We start from the raw sequence: 17,793 nt of genomic DNA, 5'->3' as shown, positions 1-17,793 counted from the left end.
CTGGTTCTAATTTCAATTGGCTCCAGCCGAGGAGGCACACACATGTTTTTAGATCTGATGACATTTGGTCAAATTAAGTCAAATTAACCATGGAATCAACTCAAGAAAGCAAAAGTCACAATGCCACCGGTTTCTTTGTTCACTGCAGTGACGTCACCGGTCGTTTTACATCCATGTGACCCTGAAGAAGACACTGACCGTCTCCCTCCAGTCCCCCTTTTTAGTAAAATGCCACATATGTCTCAGAGGAAGAAATTTACGATTTAACTTTATACTCCAAACAAAACAAAAAAACCCTCCACATTTTCGAGTGTGACAAGTGACCCTGGGTTTATGGCTCCGGGCCGCAGCCATCTATCCAGCCAGACGTCCTTGAGAGCAGAGAGCAGTTCGCTGACTGCAAATCGCGCTGAGATGGGAGTGTTAAAAATGCAAATGAGCACCGTGGCAGCCATGGACCTCCATGCGTCCTCATCCCGCCAGGGGGAGCCATGAGAGAGGAACGTCCAGGTTATCTCTTCATCACTCCCCCCCCCCCCCCCATCCCCCCCTCGAGGCCTTCACCATCTGTGCAACTTTGATGCTGACTGGTGAAATAAAAAAAAAATAGCCGCCACAAGCCAAGTTATTCCTGTCCGGCACACCGAGAAAGACGAGCAAAAATAAATAGTTGTGTGTAGCGACGGGCGAAATCCTCAGTTGTCATTTGGCTCGTTGTGCTTAAAGGTGAACCGCTGCCTTCGGGGATGCACATCAAACCCGAGAACTTCAAAGAACTTCAAAATGTCTTATCGCATCTTGTGTTGAGCGTACCATGTCGCGTTTCATATCGTCCCCGTGCTTCCTCTGTTGAATAAAGGCGGGCTTATTTACTGATACTTCTCATTAAAACAAACCCAGGTGCTCTTGTTGAAATGCAGTGCTTTGAAGCCTTTGTGATACATGTTGTCTTTTTTGGGGCGGCCTTAAAATATACTTTGGCCTGTAGTAGAGTGCGGATACACATTCGTGTTCACAGATGTTTCTCAATTAATAACGAAACACCAAACCACTAACCATAGTTTGAAGGGAAACATGACTTGAACCACAAAAAAAAGCAGAAAGAAGATGCAATGAAGATGAAAGAGGTTGTGCAAATGTTTCAAAGAATTTTAGGCTTTTTTTTTTTTCTTCGAATTTGCAGCGCAGATACTTCCTGTCATAATTAAGCCATTTGTAGCAGCGTAAAAGGAACATTTAGAGGAGGCAGGTTCAATAAAATGGGGTTTATGGCTCTTTTTATACACTTATATGTTACATATTTATGTTGCATTCCATTGCACTCTGGTCAACGCGGGCCGAGTGAGACGGTAGCCGCTAAAAAACGAGGGTATCGATTTGAGAAAGGGCCATTTCCTATTGCTGTCGTTTCTCTCCATTTGTGCGAACAAGCCCCCCCCCGATTGCTCCCGTTAAAAGTGGCATTTTGTTCCGTGTGCGATGCTACAGCAACAGACTCCGCACCACGCGGCGAACATCGCTACAGGCCACGAAAGCGGCTAAAAAGTAGACGCCACTAGCGCCAGGTCACACGGGTCAGGCCGTAGGACCGCGGCGGCGCGCGTACGGGGGGGGGCGCAGGCCTCAGCGGAGCGTGTTTGTGTTGTGGATCCGTGAGGGGGAGGCGAAGGAATCCACGGCTAAATGGTGGCGCCGCCTGGGTCGACGGGGGACGCGTGCACTTTCCCACTGCGTAGAACTCCAGATCCGCCCCCGGTGTAGAAGCTGGAGTCTGCTGCGGATTTCAGACTGGTTTATGCCACTGGCCTACTTTCTTGAGGCCATAGAGCAGAGCACACACAGTCATAACAAAGGTACAGAGTGTGTGTGTGTGTGTGTGTGTGTGTTGAAGGCAGGTTTTTAATACAGTGGAACCACTGTGCAACTGCATCCACATCTGCACGGCTGCTCTGCATCATTGTAAACTGCAAAGTGCCGGTCACAGCTCACGCAGGACACATCCCGGGAGCCTGGTCTCAGACGATAGTGTTGGTCCGGCTCTCGTGGGCGGCCGAGTGGTATTCGACATGGAAGTGTTGCCTTACTTTTTGGGGCCGGGCAGCTCAGCCTGACGACTTCTTAAAACTCAAAGTACGTCTTTTGACGCCCACCGGGAGGAATTTGGGAATGGAAGTGAGTGACAGATTTGTAACTGGTAATTAATTAATCAGAGTTTTAGCGACTCATTTAACAAGTCTGACTGCAGTCAAGTCAAATGTATTTGCTTCGACTTCTGTCACAGTTTTAAAGTAAGAAGGAAATTAGGGATTTAAAACAACGACACACATACACACACGTGTACGATTGAAAGGTTGCGTCAAAGACCATTCGATTATATTAATCTGTTTCACATTGTTTCATTAATTTACTGTCTATACAACATTTCAGTGTCTCCGGAGGTGAAGCCATAGTTTTCCCAATTGCATTAATGAACATTACATTTTACTAGAATGATCAGTTGCTCTTCAAAAAGCTGAAATGCAATCTCCTCTTTGCTTTAGTCATAGAAACTGCATACCCATTATTAATTATTTCATTTTCAGTTGTTTCCCAAGTAATTTAATACATTATGATGGACTTTTCTCATTAACTCTGGAAACTCTTGAAAAGCAAAAGATTATTCCTAAAAAAATAATTGATAGTGAAAAGAAACCTCAGTAGCAGATCTGTGAGTACAAACATGTTTTGTTTTTCTGTCTTGCTTGACCGTAGGTTGCGAAATGAGGCCCGGAGAGTGTTGGAGAGTCTCTGCCCTTCAGAATCCAAGACGCTCAGCGAGTTAACACTGACATTTACTAAATGTTTTGGCAGGGTCTTTATTTTTGAGCAGCTTTTGATAAAGAAAAAGCTTCTAAGGGATGTTGACGGTCTTTAGGAAAGTACATTTTGGTTGACCTTCAAAAAAAATTCCCTTCAAAGGAAACGCTGTATGTAGATTTTTTTTCTATTAATCTTTCCATTCTGCAGTGGCACATATTTAAAGGCTGATGTATAGAGGCATAACAGCCGGATACTCTATGAGATACAATTCCTCAACAGTTTAAATTATTAATGAGTTTTGCATTTTTGAGTTTCCGTGTACTTTAAAAGCCATCTATAAATTCATTAAAAGCTGCACTTATGGATATTTTGTTATTAGAGGCCAAGAGAATGCACTTAAAATCTCAATCGGGCCATAAAGGTGAGCACACTGCACACAGCCAATAGGCCAAATAGGCATTTACAGGTATATACAGTGTTTATCAATATAGATATACTGGTCTACTGTAATTAACTTTTTTTTATTTGATCTGTTTCTCTATACTTGAGCTGCTAAACACCTGTATTTCCCTTATGGGGGATCCCTTAAAGAATGTCATCATCATCATCATCATCATCGTCATGAATCAGCTATGGGCACCGGGCTCCTGTACACGTTTTAACATTTCTGCATTCATGTTTTTCTCACTACTCTTCTAGCTACTTTTAGGTGTCGTATGATATAATACAGGGTACTTATTGAATAAAAATAATTAAGGTCTTTGTGGCTATCATCAGGAATAACATGTGGTTCTCCCTCCTCTGAGGTTGTGTGAATACAAAACTATAATCAAAGGTAAGTCGGAGAGGGAATCAGGGGGAGCAATTATTGGGACAGAGAATGCGTATTTGGGTCATCAGCGGCGGACTCCTCTCCTAAGTGCTCTCCAACGTTCCCCGTGGCGTTCATCAAAGTCTCAACTCACCCGAACACGGCGGCTCGGTCGCTCCTCGCTGCGACGGAGATATTAAAGAGCTGTATTCTGTATACATCTGTTGGGCAATTTCACACCGTCTAATCAGGAGAGCGGTGACTTTCAAGTGTCATCGACCTCCGTGGAACGGGTGGGATGACGGCGTCCTTTTATCCCGCCGATCACCAGCGGTTTGACGAAACCAGGCGTTCAACTCTCTTCTGCTCCCATAATCAGATGCATTCTGAGTGATATTCTTTTTGATCTTTGAAAATATGAACATCTAAGCTTCTGCTCTGACGAAGCATCTCAACATCAGCTCGGTTCATGTGTTTATTGCTCTCTGCAGTTGTGGAATAATCTAAATTACATTTTCTCTGAACTGGCACGTGGCATTTTGTACTCAAGACCTTGAATCATCCGCAATTAATGGAGACACGTTTGGTGTGAATGTAAAATACTGGATGATCAAGGACGTTTGTGTTGTTAATAGAAAAAGAAGACAAATAGCACCAGATGAACGAGCTCCGTATACCATCCACAAGCCGCATTCGTCATTTTTCGGGGGGCTCATAACGAAAGGGCCGCTGACAGCGTTATTTGCCTCAGGAACCTCAGACATCGTCCCGGACCCTTTCAAAGTCCACACATCCGTCAGCCTGCACATCCGCTTTGCGTTAACAACGACCCAATAAAGGGCCCCCGGCTGGGATCCATTGTACATTGTGTGGCTTGGCCTTGTTCCCAGAAGAGGGGGGGGGGGGGGGGGGGGGGGGGGGAGTTACAAAAATCCTCAATTGAGCTTCGGGCGTAGGACTGATCCAGGTTTTCGTGCTTCCAAAGGCAGGTATCTGCGTGTGTTGTTGGCTGAAATAAGATGAGCGCACACGGCTCTTTGAAAGGAGCAGAATATCTCCCTTTTGATATTTCCCTTTAAAAAAGGACTTGGTGATTATGAAACTGATTAGCTGGTGAGGGCGAGGAGCCTATTTTGCCTCCATGGCTTTCATGCTCCTCTATTATGCTCTCAGTCATAATACAGTTGTTCTTTGGACTCAGGTCAGGCTTGATAAGGCTGCCGGACGAATGTACAAGATAATCTTTCCAACGGGGCACGCTTTGTGTTATGAGCCTGTCACTTGGAATAAAACAAGTCCGGCTAGTGTATATCGGAAGGAAAGTCCCCCTTCAAATGGCAATATGGTGGCTTAGCAGCCACCGAACCCTTCTGCCGGGAAGGGAGAATTATATTGTTATTTTTGTACCCTCTTCTGCCATGAAAATAAGGAAGCTTATGGGTTCATGCTCCGGGTATTAACAGAGGGATTAGCAAGGAGGCTCAAGTCCGTGAAGCACACAATCTCTTCATTGTTGAGTTGATGTCTACTTGAGGTAACGCAATTAACTATGTATTTAAAATGCACCACGGGTGTGAAGAGGCGCGGTGGAAGTGGATTTCGGTGGCATCCGCGCGTGTGTGTGTGTGTCACCGTGCCTTTTGGCGGCCCTGGGTCTTCTCCAACAGACCTGCCGATAGCACGTCGCTGTGCGACGCCGCTGTGATGATGGACAAATCAGCTGTGTGGGGCAGACACACACACTCGCACACTAACACTCTGTGGTCAAATGAGTGGAAATACAGTCTGACGACAGGTGATTATCAACAACACATTGACATTGATACAGTCCATCAGAGCTCAGCTCGATGGGATGCAAATGGCAGCCAACAACCGATCGATGCTCTGTGAGATCATTAGAAGAGAGAACCTGAGTAATTCTGCACATGGGTGCAGCTGTACCACTGCTGTCTGCTTCTCTGTACCTTTTTCTTCTCTCCACAACAATCCAGTGGTTTCCTTCCTGATTAAGATTTCTGGTAAAAAACAATTACTATCCTAGAACTGAAGCTCATTGTCAGAGTGGTTTCTAACCATTTCAACATCCAACATATTCTAAACAAAGCAGCATCGTGTTTCAGGTATCATTTGATGGCCACAAAAGGGAAATTTCCCCCTCGAAACTCGAAAGAAAATTGCAAGAACTTGAGAAACTTCCCTGAATGTTTTTGTTCCTTTCCCATGAGTCATCTTGGGACCCTTCAAACGGATGGTGCCCACCCCCTACAGATCCGGAACCGCAGTCACATGAGCCAAGAGGAATCTTTTCTAAAATCATACGATGAAGGAGCTGGAACCAGAGTACGGGGAGAGCAACCGCAGCATCGGCCCCCATTATCTTTGGTAATAGTCGTCTGCTGCAGTTTTAATGCTCTGCAGAAGTTAGTTGAAAGTAGTGAATACACTTTCATCATCATTTTTCTTTTGGTGATACCATTCAGGTCAATGTCCTGATTAATGATTCAATCATGATTTTCAACAATGTTACAACATACCTTCACCATATTTGGCTGTAATTTGGTCACCTATACGTCAGTGAATGACCTGAATACTACCACTTACAGGTCATATTTGTATTTAATACAGTAGCAGAGCTTAATAGCGGGTGATGAAAAACAGTAAAGTTCTGTGTTTCCTTGAAATAGAGCATATATACTGTTACCTCATCATTTTCTTTCTTCTCTCTTTTACTTCCTCTTTCCTCTAAGTGCCTGCCAGACTGAGAAGTTTTTTTTTGTGTGTGTATTTCATAAACCATTTAGAGTAAGTGAGTAAGTCAGGGAGGGGGGTGGCAGAATAAGCTGTCCGATCCTTCAGTCTGGCCCCTTCCTCCTCCTCCTCCTCCTCCTCCTCCTCCTCCTCCTCCTCCTCCTCCTCCTCTCCAAAAGGCCTCTGATGACGTGCAGAGCGGCCCTTGTGCACGCTGCCCGTGTTTGTGCTCTTTAGCACTCTGACACTCTGCTCATAACAGCCGTGTCAATTGAACTTCAAGGTGGCCTTTCCCAAAGCGGAGGGACGCAGACGGTGGCGACAAATGTATTTTTCCCGGTTAATGTGGTGGTCCGGAGCGGGGGGGGCTCGCATCAAAGCTCTGAGCTGGTGTTTGAAAAGGCCGACGCTTCCTGCCCTTGTTTTTCAGTTAATTCACTTTGGGGTCTGATGGTAATTAACGGAAAAACAATCGCTGCTCCTGCCACATTTTATCCCTCAATGAAGTATTCAGAGGCTCCACGGAACAGTAAAACACTCCATTAAAATACTCACTATGCAGCTCGTCTATAGTTAGCAGCACAATTAAGCGTTAAAGCACTATAGCAAATAGTGAGGACCACAAAGTACCGCTATCTATTGTGGTATGCATAAGAAATAAGAGAAAGAAAACCTCCTTTATGGATTTTTCCCGATGCGGAGAGCTGGTTTCTGATACACCTGACACAACAATAAACCTTTTTACTGGGTTGATAATGTGTGATTCTATTCCTGCCGCGTCAGTAGCCACAGACTTCTGCTTCCCTTTGTGCCTCGACTACTCTGCGTCTGAGCCGAGCCCTTGTTCTACGTGGCTCTTTCACAACTATCACTCTGTTGCATCAGCTCCGTCTGACTTTTTTTCCGCAACGTCCCAAACATCGGGAAAGCACCTGGGGGAGTGAGGACGCTGCAAAGTTCCTCGTTGACCCCTTAAACACACACACACACACACACACACACACACACACACACACACACACACACTGGCCTGCCTGGTGTTTGGACTGTAGGTGAAACCTTGTCTGGGTTTGGAGGTTGGGGGAATTTTCATGGCCCTCCTGCTTACTCTGATAATAAAAATACTCTGAATAATAAATGATCATAATTATTTCATTTAAGGCTATTAACAAAATGAGGGAATCTTTACTCATCGAACCGTTGAGGCTTGAATTCAGCTCTGTGCATGCTGCATAATCCTCTTTTGCAAAGATGATTTTCTGCCCCTCAAAAAAAGTAAAATATGGAAAGTGAAAGTACAAAGCGGGAGCTTGTCTCCAGCCCTCCTCCAGTGTCTCTTGCCAGGGGAGTAAATACACGGCGAAGAAGGTTTTCCTGAAATGATGAAACATTTCTAAGCGTTAACAGGAAGCTTGAGCTCAAACAGCATCTCGAACCCCCCCCAAAACCCCCCATGTCACTCTGTACAATCTGCTCTCACAGTGGAACAAGCCCGCTCACATAATGCAACGATGGCCCAAAAGTATGCGTGCATACAAAGGTGATGCACACGCTTCTTCTGTGCTGGCTTGCAGGGTGCAGAGGCATGCGAGCGGTTGAGAGAAGGTTTATTAATAAGCTTAACAGGAGGCGGCTGACGTCATAAGGGAACAGACGCTTAATAAGAACTTTTGTCAGACGTGTAACAGAATATCCAAAACTCACACGAGGTAATCGAGTGTTTAAGGACTTAGCTCAAGAGAAGGTGCCTCGGAGTGATTTACATACATTAGCAGACATCAAAAAGACTCTTTGTACACCTCTGAGTCCTTATTACTTCAAAAGGCCGTTCCTCTGGCTTGGTGGAATTAGCCGTGACTATCTGCGCCTTCACCTGTTTCACCTGGTTCGATAGAAACTTGACCCGGCTTTGGTACCAGAAAGTGGATAGAGAAAGTCCACTGATCTCGATATCACAGAAGGACAGGAATTCAAGCTTTTTATTTGTTTCCACATGACACTCTTTATTTATTGTGTACAGTATGTGGCTCTTGGCCGTGTGAAGCTGGCCCTGCTGTCGTCACCGGGGCTGTGGCTTTTCGTGTCAAATGACTTTTCGTTTCCCTTCCCACACTACAGAGGCTTCCATAGAAGCGGTGGCCATGGATGAGTAAGAATGATTTAATAACCCATGATCAGCCAGGCCTGCACAGGCCGTCATTCGTATATTGCAAAAAAGGGCCGTTTGTTTCCACAGTAACCGTGTTTGGCAAGCGGGGGGAGATAAATAGCAGCATTATCTCCCTAATAATAATTTCTATTATCTGTGCTGAATGTTTAGATTATCATGCAAATAAGGGGACGTGCCGGGCCGACAGCAGGCAGGAGCCGGAGGCTGGTGAACAGGGGACATCAAATAAAACAGTGGAGCGAGCACCACACGAAGGTGTGCCGGGAAACACGCAGCGGAAACAAGGTGAGCAGCGATCTCTTCTCTTTCCCTCGCCGTGGCTTCTTGTCGAAAGGGGCTTAAACGCGCGTTTGTGGAAGTTTTTTTGTGAAATGTGTGAAACAAAAAAACCCGCTTCAACCGCAGAAGAGGAAGTTGCTTAAATAGGTGGACACTTCATGGGTTGCTTCACACTTCTCTATAAAGCCTTTCAATAGAGACTTCCATTTGGATTATTACAGCCCTATACAAGAGTTTCTGTCTCTCGCTGTTCATTTTCGTGTGATGCTGCTTATTGCCTAGAGGTAAGAAACTGGCTTTTCTCTAGAGTTAGTTATTTTCATTCAGTCTTAACTCTGTTTTTCCTGAATGCATTAAAAAATGCATTGGAGTTAGATTTAGATGTTGTCTTGATGACAAAAGTGTGTCATGACGATCTACAAGCGTCTCCGCGCCGGTGCTGTTAAGTCGTTACGTTTACGAGGGCCATCATCAACTCAACATGTCTTGTAAATGTGCATATCCTGAAAACAGGGCGCTGGAAGTTAATGATAAAAGCATCATTGTTCTGTATTTACGACTCGGAGGAAGCAATAACCCCCGGCATTATGGTTTGTACACAAACCCACGCGCCCGACCAAAACACCAGCTCCTCATTAACAGATAATTGAGCTTCCCAATAAACTCTGAACGGTTAGAGAAGCAAATTAAGAGGGGAATCTGGACAAAAATGAATTAGAGCTTATCTCTCTTTCTCCTGTGGTCTTTGGGGCAAAAAAATTGTGAAAGTGGAGCAGTGGGCTCTGAGAGCGAGTGTCAAAGGGACAGTCGGCAGGAACGCTGTGCTCCGCGGGGCCCTAATCTCCTTCCTTCCATTCTTTCTTATCAGCGCGGCCCAAAACCCTCGAGGAGGCGACGAGCGTTGGTTTATCGGTTGAGACAGGAAGACCACGCTGTCTCACCGGGTTTGTTCCAGGCCACTGACCCCGAGAAGGAGCCCTCGTCCCGTCGACCCCCCTCGTCCCCGCGCCGCAGTGTATCCACACCCCCGCGGAGCGGTGGATGTAATGTGACACATCTCCATCTCTCTGCTGACTTACTTCCGGGAGACGGCCACCATGCAGGACTGCCACACTGGACTGTGTCTGTCGGTCTACGTGTTCACCTTCGTGCTGGGCTTCCCGGCCAACGTGCTCGCCTTCTACACCTTCTGCAAGAAGGTGAGGCAGAAACCCACCCCCATCGACATCCTGCTCCTCAACCTGACCATCTCCGACCTCCTCTTCCTCGTCTTCCTGCCCTTCAAGATGCAGGAGGTGGTGAACGGCATGCGCTGGAACCTGCCGTACGCCCTCTGCCCGCTGACGCGCTTCATCTTCTACATGACCATCTACAACAGCACCCTCTTCCTCACGGCGGTCAGCGTGGAGCGCTACCTGGGCGTGGCCTTCCCCATCCAGCACACGCTGAAGCGGCGGCCGGCGTACGCCAGCGCCGCCAGCATCTTCTTCTGGATCTTCTCCTTCATCCACCTGAGCATTGTGCTCATCGTACCCTTCCTCCGCCCTCAGAGGTCCGGGAACGGCACGTCGGAACACGCCGACAATGACGTGTGCTACGAGAACTTCACGGAGGGCCAGCTGCAGGTGCTGCTGCCCGTGCGCCTGGAGCTCTTCGTGGTGCTCTTCTGCATCCCCTTCCTGATCAGCAGTTTCTGCTACATCAACTTCATCAGAATCCTGTCCAAGCTGCAGCACATCGGGCGGCGCCGGCACCTACGGGCCATCGGCATGGCCCTGGGAACCCTGGTGGTGTACGCCGTGTGCTTCGGCCCGTACAACGTGTCGCACGTCGTCGGGTTCGTGGCGTGGAGGAGCCCCGCCTGGCGGGACAAAGCGCTGCTCTGCAGCACCTTCAACGCCTGTCTGGACCCTCTGATTTTCTACTTCTCCTCCTCGGCGGTGAGAAAGACGGTGGGCAGCGTGATAAAAGGGGTCAGAAGTCGCCTCAACAGGTGCTTCTCCTGTCACATGCTCCGGGCCTCGCGTGGGGAAAAGAACGAGCCCACGAAAGATAAGGAACGCAAACAAGAGGCGATCAATGCTATCTGAGGAGACTGGAAAGAGGCTGCGAGCAGCTGCCTCCGCTAATTTGCGCTTTGGCTCGTGAGGAAGTGGCTGGGCGCCCTGTACACGGTCACACGGTCACACGGTCACACCTTTTATGTGAAGCGAGGTGAAGGATTTCACATGAGCTCAATGCAGTCGGGTGCTTTCCTCAGAGCTTTGAGCCGGACACCTTCGCAGGAGTCTCTAAAAGGATTAAATTGTGTTGAAAAATGACGGGACTTTGCACGACCTTACACACAATGCAGCGAATGTGGGGTCTGCTGACATGTAAACATGGATTCGCTTATTCAACCCGGGAACATTTAGATTATATCTGGTCTAATCTTGATATCGAAACTAAATGTAGCAATACTATAGAATGAATGTTCTAGTATCAAAGAATGAATGCTTAGAATATACGTCTGAAAGCCAAATGACTTACTTACGAAACAATACGGAAGTACAATTTTCATAAACAAATCAGGTAAATATATATTTTGCTAAATACATTTGTTATATAATGGGTGACACATGTGTGACTGTAGCTGAGCCGAGGAATATAAAGTGATAACATAACTGCTGCTTTCATAAACCTGAATGTAGATGTGTACTATATGTGCGTATATGTATGGATCATTCCAAGGCAACAAATATATGTGTATAAATATGTATGTACAGTATTTGGGAAAAAATAAAACAAACAATATGCAATCATTTTAAGCAATGGTAAGTTTATTTAACATATTTCTTTTTTTTTTTAACACCTGAAATCTGGTTGTTCTGCAGACGCATATCTTGCAGAAGATGTAAAGGTCATTATTACTGGCAGTATTTGGTGCTATTGGTAATGCGAGCAGGCCAAATCCCCCCCTTTCTAACCATATATATTATATAAAATAATATCAGGAAGCGAGATTTGGCCTGTGAGGTCGCGCCGATCGCTGCGATCATGATTCGCTCTGACACACGGAGCACAATAAATAACTGAGCCTTGCTGATCCAAAAGCCCATGGTAGTCTGGGTTACCGTGGCGATAGGGAAGCAAAGCAAAAAAAAACACAAGATTCATCATGCGTTCAGAGGACGTACGGGGCCTGAAAAGCCAACATATAGAAAGAGGTTTAAAAAGGTCCGAGGCTTTGGAATATCAAATATGAGAGAGTGGGGGGGGGGATTATACAGAGTTGCTCATAGTGCAGAATTAACGGTTCAGTCAGTTGAATCTCATTTGGTGAACCGTGACTCTGGACTTTTATTCGTAGGAGGTCGACTCTCACTGAGCACCCAGCGGCCCTTTGTTGTGTCTTTTTTTTTCTCCCACATTTTGTATTTCCTGCAAGACAATAATTGGTATTTGCGTCAGTGTTGACTTTTTCCAAACAATGTTTGATAGGTTACAGGGAAAAGGCAAAGAGAAAAACATCCCTGTGTGTATCCGCTCGTGTGTGTTTGTGTGTGTTTGTGTACATGACTTGTTTGCCAAAGGCAGAGGAGAAAATTGTACTCACCAGGTAGACATAATTTCCACTACACGCTGAAATGTTTGACGGCTGTTGGGAGCAGGATAACATAAATTAAATATAGCCTTTAAACCGCTCCCTGTAACTCTAGCTGAGTTTTTACTCACATCTACCTTCAAATAGAAAGAAGACGGTCATCGCAGAGAGGAGACACATCTTCAGAATGTTCAAGTGCACAATCAGCTCGTTGGGGGAAGCATCTGGAAATTAGAGAAAAAAAAAAAGAAGGCAAACACTGATTAGTACTGACTTATCGCTTTATTGAGCGCGACAGAATTAAATCTGGAAGGTTGAACAGGCTTCGGTTGATGGACACACGCCCTCCTCGCTGGGAGGAGAGAGGTGTTTAAGCATTGATTGGACAAATGGTTGATTTGGTTCAAGTATGCCGTATTGCAGGCAATCTGTCGCCTTGGAAATGATCGATGTCTGACCCAAATGAACAGTCAAGTAGGCCAAACACTGCACACGCAGTGCTACGTGAGGCTGGTCCCGTAGCTCCGCGTCGGCACAGGTTTTAGGAAGGAAGCGGCTTCGAGACGCGCAAAGATAAAACCGAATTGTAGGGTTCAAAAGTTCAAGAGCGGACCAGCTGCATGTGTGACTAAATACCAATATTTATAATGAATGGATTGCAGGACTGCATGTGATAGAGGAGTAATAAACCAACACAGAATTCTAAAAAGTGACATTTTCCTCCACCTTTTTAATTTTTTTAATTTATTCAGCTATTTAGTTTTCTGACCAAAGTAATTTTTTGTTAAATCTAAAGGTTATACTTGTAAAGACCTGCTAACGAATTCAGCAGAGAATCAGTTCGCTTTCAGATTATAGGTCAATATAAGATGACAATAGGTGTTTTGTGTTTTGTTTTCTCACCTCCCAAAATGCAATGACGTAAAAACAAGTATTTTGGTAGATAGTAAATAGTTTAAAATGGTTAACATAATATATTTCAATTTTACGATCTGATTCTTCTTTCAAAATGTCACTTAAGAAAACTTGCCAAAACTTTTCAACCAATGCCTCAAAAGCCAATTTCAAACTGTAAAAAAAAAAGATCAAATTTAAGAAATATAACCCACCCCAAGTGAAGGAGGCAGCCATCAGCGCGGTCATGGCCGGGTGGTCCTGCACCGCACAGGTGAAGGTGATCCCCGCTTCCAAAGACCCCCTCCGGGGGAGCACGATCACGCTGAGGAGAAACGCTTCCCGGGTGTGGTTGTCCGTCACCTGGAAACACCTCGAGTTCACCGACCAATCAGGGGACAGCGGGGCGCCGCCGTCCAGCTGCGCGGACGCGTTGCCACCGAGGCTCAACGCGGGGAGGGTGCAGTTGCTGACTGACGGGCTTTCGGTGTTGCCTGCCGCGCCCCGGGAGGTCCAGGTGAGGGTGAGCTGGCTCGGGTGGAACCCCCCCGTGAGACAGACGAGAGCCCACTCACCGCTCGGCGGCTCCGGGGGGATCTGGAGGTAAATCTTTGGAGCGGAAGGCGGTGCTGGCAGTGGAAAAAGGGATAAGGAACAAAGGTGGTGAGCGTTCGCCAGCACTTAATGGCACACAGAACCCAAAAGGAAGCCCCTTTCCTGTGAGACCCTTTTCATAAAGCAGACAGGAATCAACTCAAGAGATGCTAGTCAGCAAAATAGTAACACAAAATGTAAACTGTGTGAAAGTCAGTGTTATCAAAAAGTAGCCGCACCCCCGATTTTCTCAGAAACTCTGACTGAAACAAGTCTATTTTCTGTTGCTTCACAAAGTGAACAATTAGTTCTGATGCCTACATCTTCCTATTTTGTCATTTTTGGATCGACGCCCAACAACAGGCCGGTTGGTTTTGTGACACAAATTAACAGCATCACATGATAAAAACTCACGATATAAATATAACTAATGATCAAATCAAATATTACTAAATATGTTGATGATAAGTACAAGAACACTATGAATAGTGGACAACATGCACACTGGTGAAGCCTGCTGACACCAACGCATGGAAAAGATGTCAAACAGATTGATGACAAATGTGTTGTTGTTACAAAAGACTATTGTTGCCATTTGCACACTCTACAAATATGAAGCTAAAGTTAAATTGGTATAAAACTATGTGGAATTGATATAATACAATAAGAGCACAACGCAGGTATGAACCTGCAGTTTGGAGCCTACGATGCATTCAGAGAAACTCAAGGGAAGCGTTTCTTCCGCATGAATAGTTCCCACATAATCATCTGGCCATCCTTCCATGCCTTGTTTTCAGCTGGGTTTCAATTCCCTCGGCAGGATCGATACAAGGCCGTGCACGTGGTTCCCGGGGTGCCCGGGGTGATTATTTCTGGATCTGTCATGAAACTGCTCAGGCAAAAAGAGGAACTCTGAAGAGGACTGCGCCCGGGTTTGATTTCTTTATAGATTGGACTTGTTGGATCGGGGTCCTGTATCGAGCTGCCTCGCACTAAACGCGGCGGCTCTCTGCAAATGAGACATAATCAGCGGCAGCGTGGCAACATCAGCCGAGAAAAAGCCTTCTTCTTCTTCTTTTACTTCTTTCCCTCCTCACCCCAGACGAGCAGCTCGGTCCCGTTGCCGCACTCCGGGTCCCTCTGCAGGACGTTCACCTCGCAGTAGTACCACCCAGAATCCTCCAGCGCCACCTCGGCGATCACCAGGGAGGACGCGTTCTCCTTCTCCGCCACGGAGGTCCTGGGGGGCCCCGGGACCAGCCTCCTGCCCCCCTGCAGCCGGAACCACTGGACCCCGAACCTGAGGGCCTCGACTTTGAAATGACAGGACAGGGTGGCCGTGTCGCCGCGCGTCACGCGCAGGGAGGGGGGCTGCTGCCTGACCCTCAGTCCGTCGGGAGCCGCTGTCGGGGGATGGGGAGGGGGGGGGGGTTAAAGACAGGAGCCATTAATAAAACGTGTCCTGCTAAGAGCTTTTGAGGAGTAGAACTATGAATGCTGGAAAGGTCTGCTTAGTATTCCTGGGTGAAGGGAAGGTCGCGGTAACTAAATCACACAAATGGGATGTCGATTCATCCGTTTTATAATGCACCAAACACTTATTGAATGTCTCCCAAGGAGTGGAACACCAGGTGTGTGTTTTTTATTGTTTGTCTTTTTTTTCCTTCCTCCAAAGAAAACTTTTACACTCTGAAGGAAAAAAGATTTCAACAGCTCGTAAACCGACGTGTTTGATTGTGGCTTGTCTGGCAAAGCGTTATGAAGTGATTATTATGGTGCGATGATGAAATACTGCAGATGAGATAAGCAAAACACTCAGGCGGACGCGATTGGCAGATGGGAGAGAAGAACAGCGAACACACAAAAAAAACAACAGGTTACCTCCATCTGCCTCCTACTTCTATTGCTGCACTTCAATTGTTTTTTTGATGCAAATTTTCAAAAATGTCTTAACAAATGCATATCAAAGACAATGAAAGCATGAAAAGGGTGAGAAAAAGGGGGGGGGGTGCGGTTGATACAAATCAAACACATAGACTGACCTGCTACCTGGCCTGCCAGCAGCAGGAGCAGGCACAAGTGAGACATCGTTGCCACGGTGATGCTGCTCCCCTTTCCAACCCTGAAATAACTCCTGAGGCACTCCGAGGACTGGAGCTCGCTGTGCTTTACAACGCGATGGTGTCAGCTTGTTTTTGTTGTTCCACTGTACGGGGGGGGTTGAGGTGATGGTTCAATAATAGGTCACTCTCCAGAAGAAAAAAGCACGAGACGCTTTCTGCATCCTGAATGAAACCCACGAGCAAATGCAAGCAAGTGCTGATGCCGATTTTTCTGAAGGTTTGTTTCCTGCTGCTGTAGTGAAGACCGACTAAATCATTACTATTTTGAGCTCAAGTAATCGCCCTTATTTGGAATGAGTTACGTGATAGATATAATAGCTTATGACTTAAAAAAAACAACTAAAAACACAACGCAAAGAACACTTAATACTGGAAGAAGTAAGGAATGAGTTTAATTTGTTAAGAAATAAAGCTTTTACAAGTAGAAACAACTTCTGTCTTCTAGTTCAGAGCTTTTGCAGCATGTGACTGAATATGTTGATGTATTCCAAAACTCTTGTTTTGATTTGTGCTGTGTGGGTTTTTTTCTTCTTCTGGGCAATAGCTGTAAACATGAATTTCCTGAGTGGCCTAATGAGCATAATGAGCATAATAAATTCAGATCTGCGTCCCCCGAGGGTGAGAAGAAATGTGGAACTAGGTGTAATCATCATCATCAAAGCAAGACACGCAAGTTTAAGAAAGTGGTTCAACTTGAGGAAAAACAACTTTTAGTTGTGAATTGAAAACGACAGATGATCCGGACATTTTACGTATAACATAACTAGTTTTATAGGTCAAGGCGTTTTAAAATGGGAAGAAATAGGGTTATTGAAAATAGATCACCACCGAAGCAAGTATCTCATTATTTTTCAGATTCACATCTGTCTTTAAAATGTCTATATTTCACAATAATGGTGGAAGTCACTTTTTAAGGTCCAACATTTCCAAAGAACACATCCCCAACTTCACGTTCTACACAAATAACACATTCAACGTACCGACAGTTTAAACACTGTGTAACCAAGGACACACACACTCTTTCCGGATCCTTATTATCAAGAAATTGCTAAATGAAGCACCAAATCTGAATGATGGAATAAACCCATCCATCCATCAGGTTCTTCTAGAATCCTATTTACATTTTAATTAACAATTGACTGATTTCATTTTATTTTTGTAACACCTTGATACAAACGGCCCGGCTGCATCTTAAATCGATCTTCGGGTTCCCAGCTTTCAGATGATGTTGCACTTGTAAGTGGCTCATGGCCTGAAGATCTCGTGTCCCTCCTACTAAACACAGTCTGTATCGGTCAGTAAGCATTTTAAAACCCAAACAAAACGAATCAGGGCAGATTTTCTCCTCAGAATTTGATTGACGATGAGAACGTTTTCTCCTGCCTGTAAGAAATGAACAGAATGACACGAGCCTGTTCCAACCCATCAAAACGGACAAATTAGTTAACATTTTCACTTTTTCATAATTATAGCTCATTTCTATTGTGGAGTTATCACCCACTCAATGAATTTCAATCATTGGTTGTCAAGTGGTTTGGTATGAACCATTTATTCTGACAGAGTCTCATCAAACTGAACATTCAGACATTTTGATTTAAAAAGAAAAAAAAACCTTTTTCTACTTTTCTGCAGACTGAACAAAGGCAGAAGCTCTCTTCCCTCAGTAGGAAGCCGCTCCGCTGACCTCCCGCCCTCTCACAGAGCAACAAACCACACACAGCGAGTCCTGGTGAAAACAAAACACATTTTTTTTTATTTTTTTGTCTCCCTCCACATGATACGATTTTTCACC

General features: G+C 45.5%; 2 protein-coding genes across 3 annotated transcripts; one reads left to right on the top strand and one right to left on the bottom strand.

Annotated features, from left to right (window-relative positions):
• The first annotated feature begins 9,682 nt into the window (after positions 1-9,682).
• Positions 9,683-11,598, top strand: LOC119196966 (free fatty acid receptor 2-like). The gene has a single exon (XM_037452793.2). The coding sequence runs from the start codon at positions 9,905-9,907 to the stop codon at positions 10,895-10,897; it is 993 nt and encodes a 330-aa protein (XP_037308690.2). The 5' UTR covers positions 9,683-9,904; the 3' UTR covers positions 10,898-11,598.
• A 68-nt stretch (positions 11,599-11,666) lies between these two features.
• Positions 11,667-16,286, bottom strand: LOC119196968 (signal-regulatory protein beta-1-like). Of its 2 annotated transcripts, none has more exons than XM_062565451.1 (6): positions 15,921-16,286; positions 14,976-15,281; positions 13,500-13,913; positions 12,522-12,614; positions 12,403-12,444; positions 11,667-12,227 (listed from the first exon to the last, which is right to left on the bottom strand). In XM_062565451.1, exons 1-5 carry the CDS (start codon positions 15,964-15,966, stop codon positions 12,422-12,424), a joined length of 882 nt encoding a protein of 293 aa, XP_062421435.1. In that variant the 5' UTR covers positions 15,967-16,286; the 3' UTR covers positions 11,667-12,227; positions 12,403-12,421. The 2 variants fall into 2 exon arrangements, with proteins under 2 accessions (XP_062421435.1, XP_037308695.2); XM_037452798.2 differs by having other exon boundaries at positions 12,528-12,614.
• Positions 16,287-17,793: the final 1,507 nt, after the last annotated feature.

The sequence above is a fragment of the Pungitius pungitius genome, chromosome 11 (assembly GCF_949316345.1).
Source record: "Pungitius pungitius chromosome 11, fPunPun2.1, whole genome shotgun sequence".
Lineage (NCBI taxonomy): Eukaryota > Metazoa > Chordata > Actinopteri > Perciformes > Gasterosteidae > Pungitius > Pungitius pungitius.
Note: the sequence above shows the minus strand (reverse complement) of the source record. Positions and strands in the feature narration are given on the sequence as shown.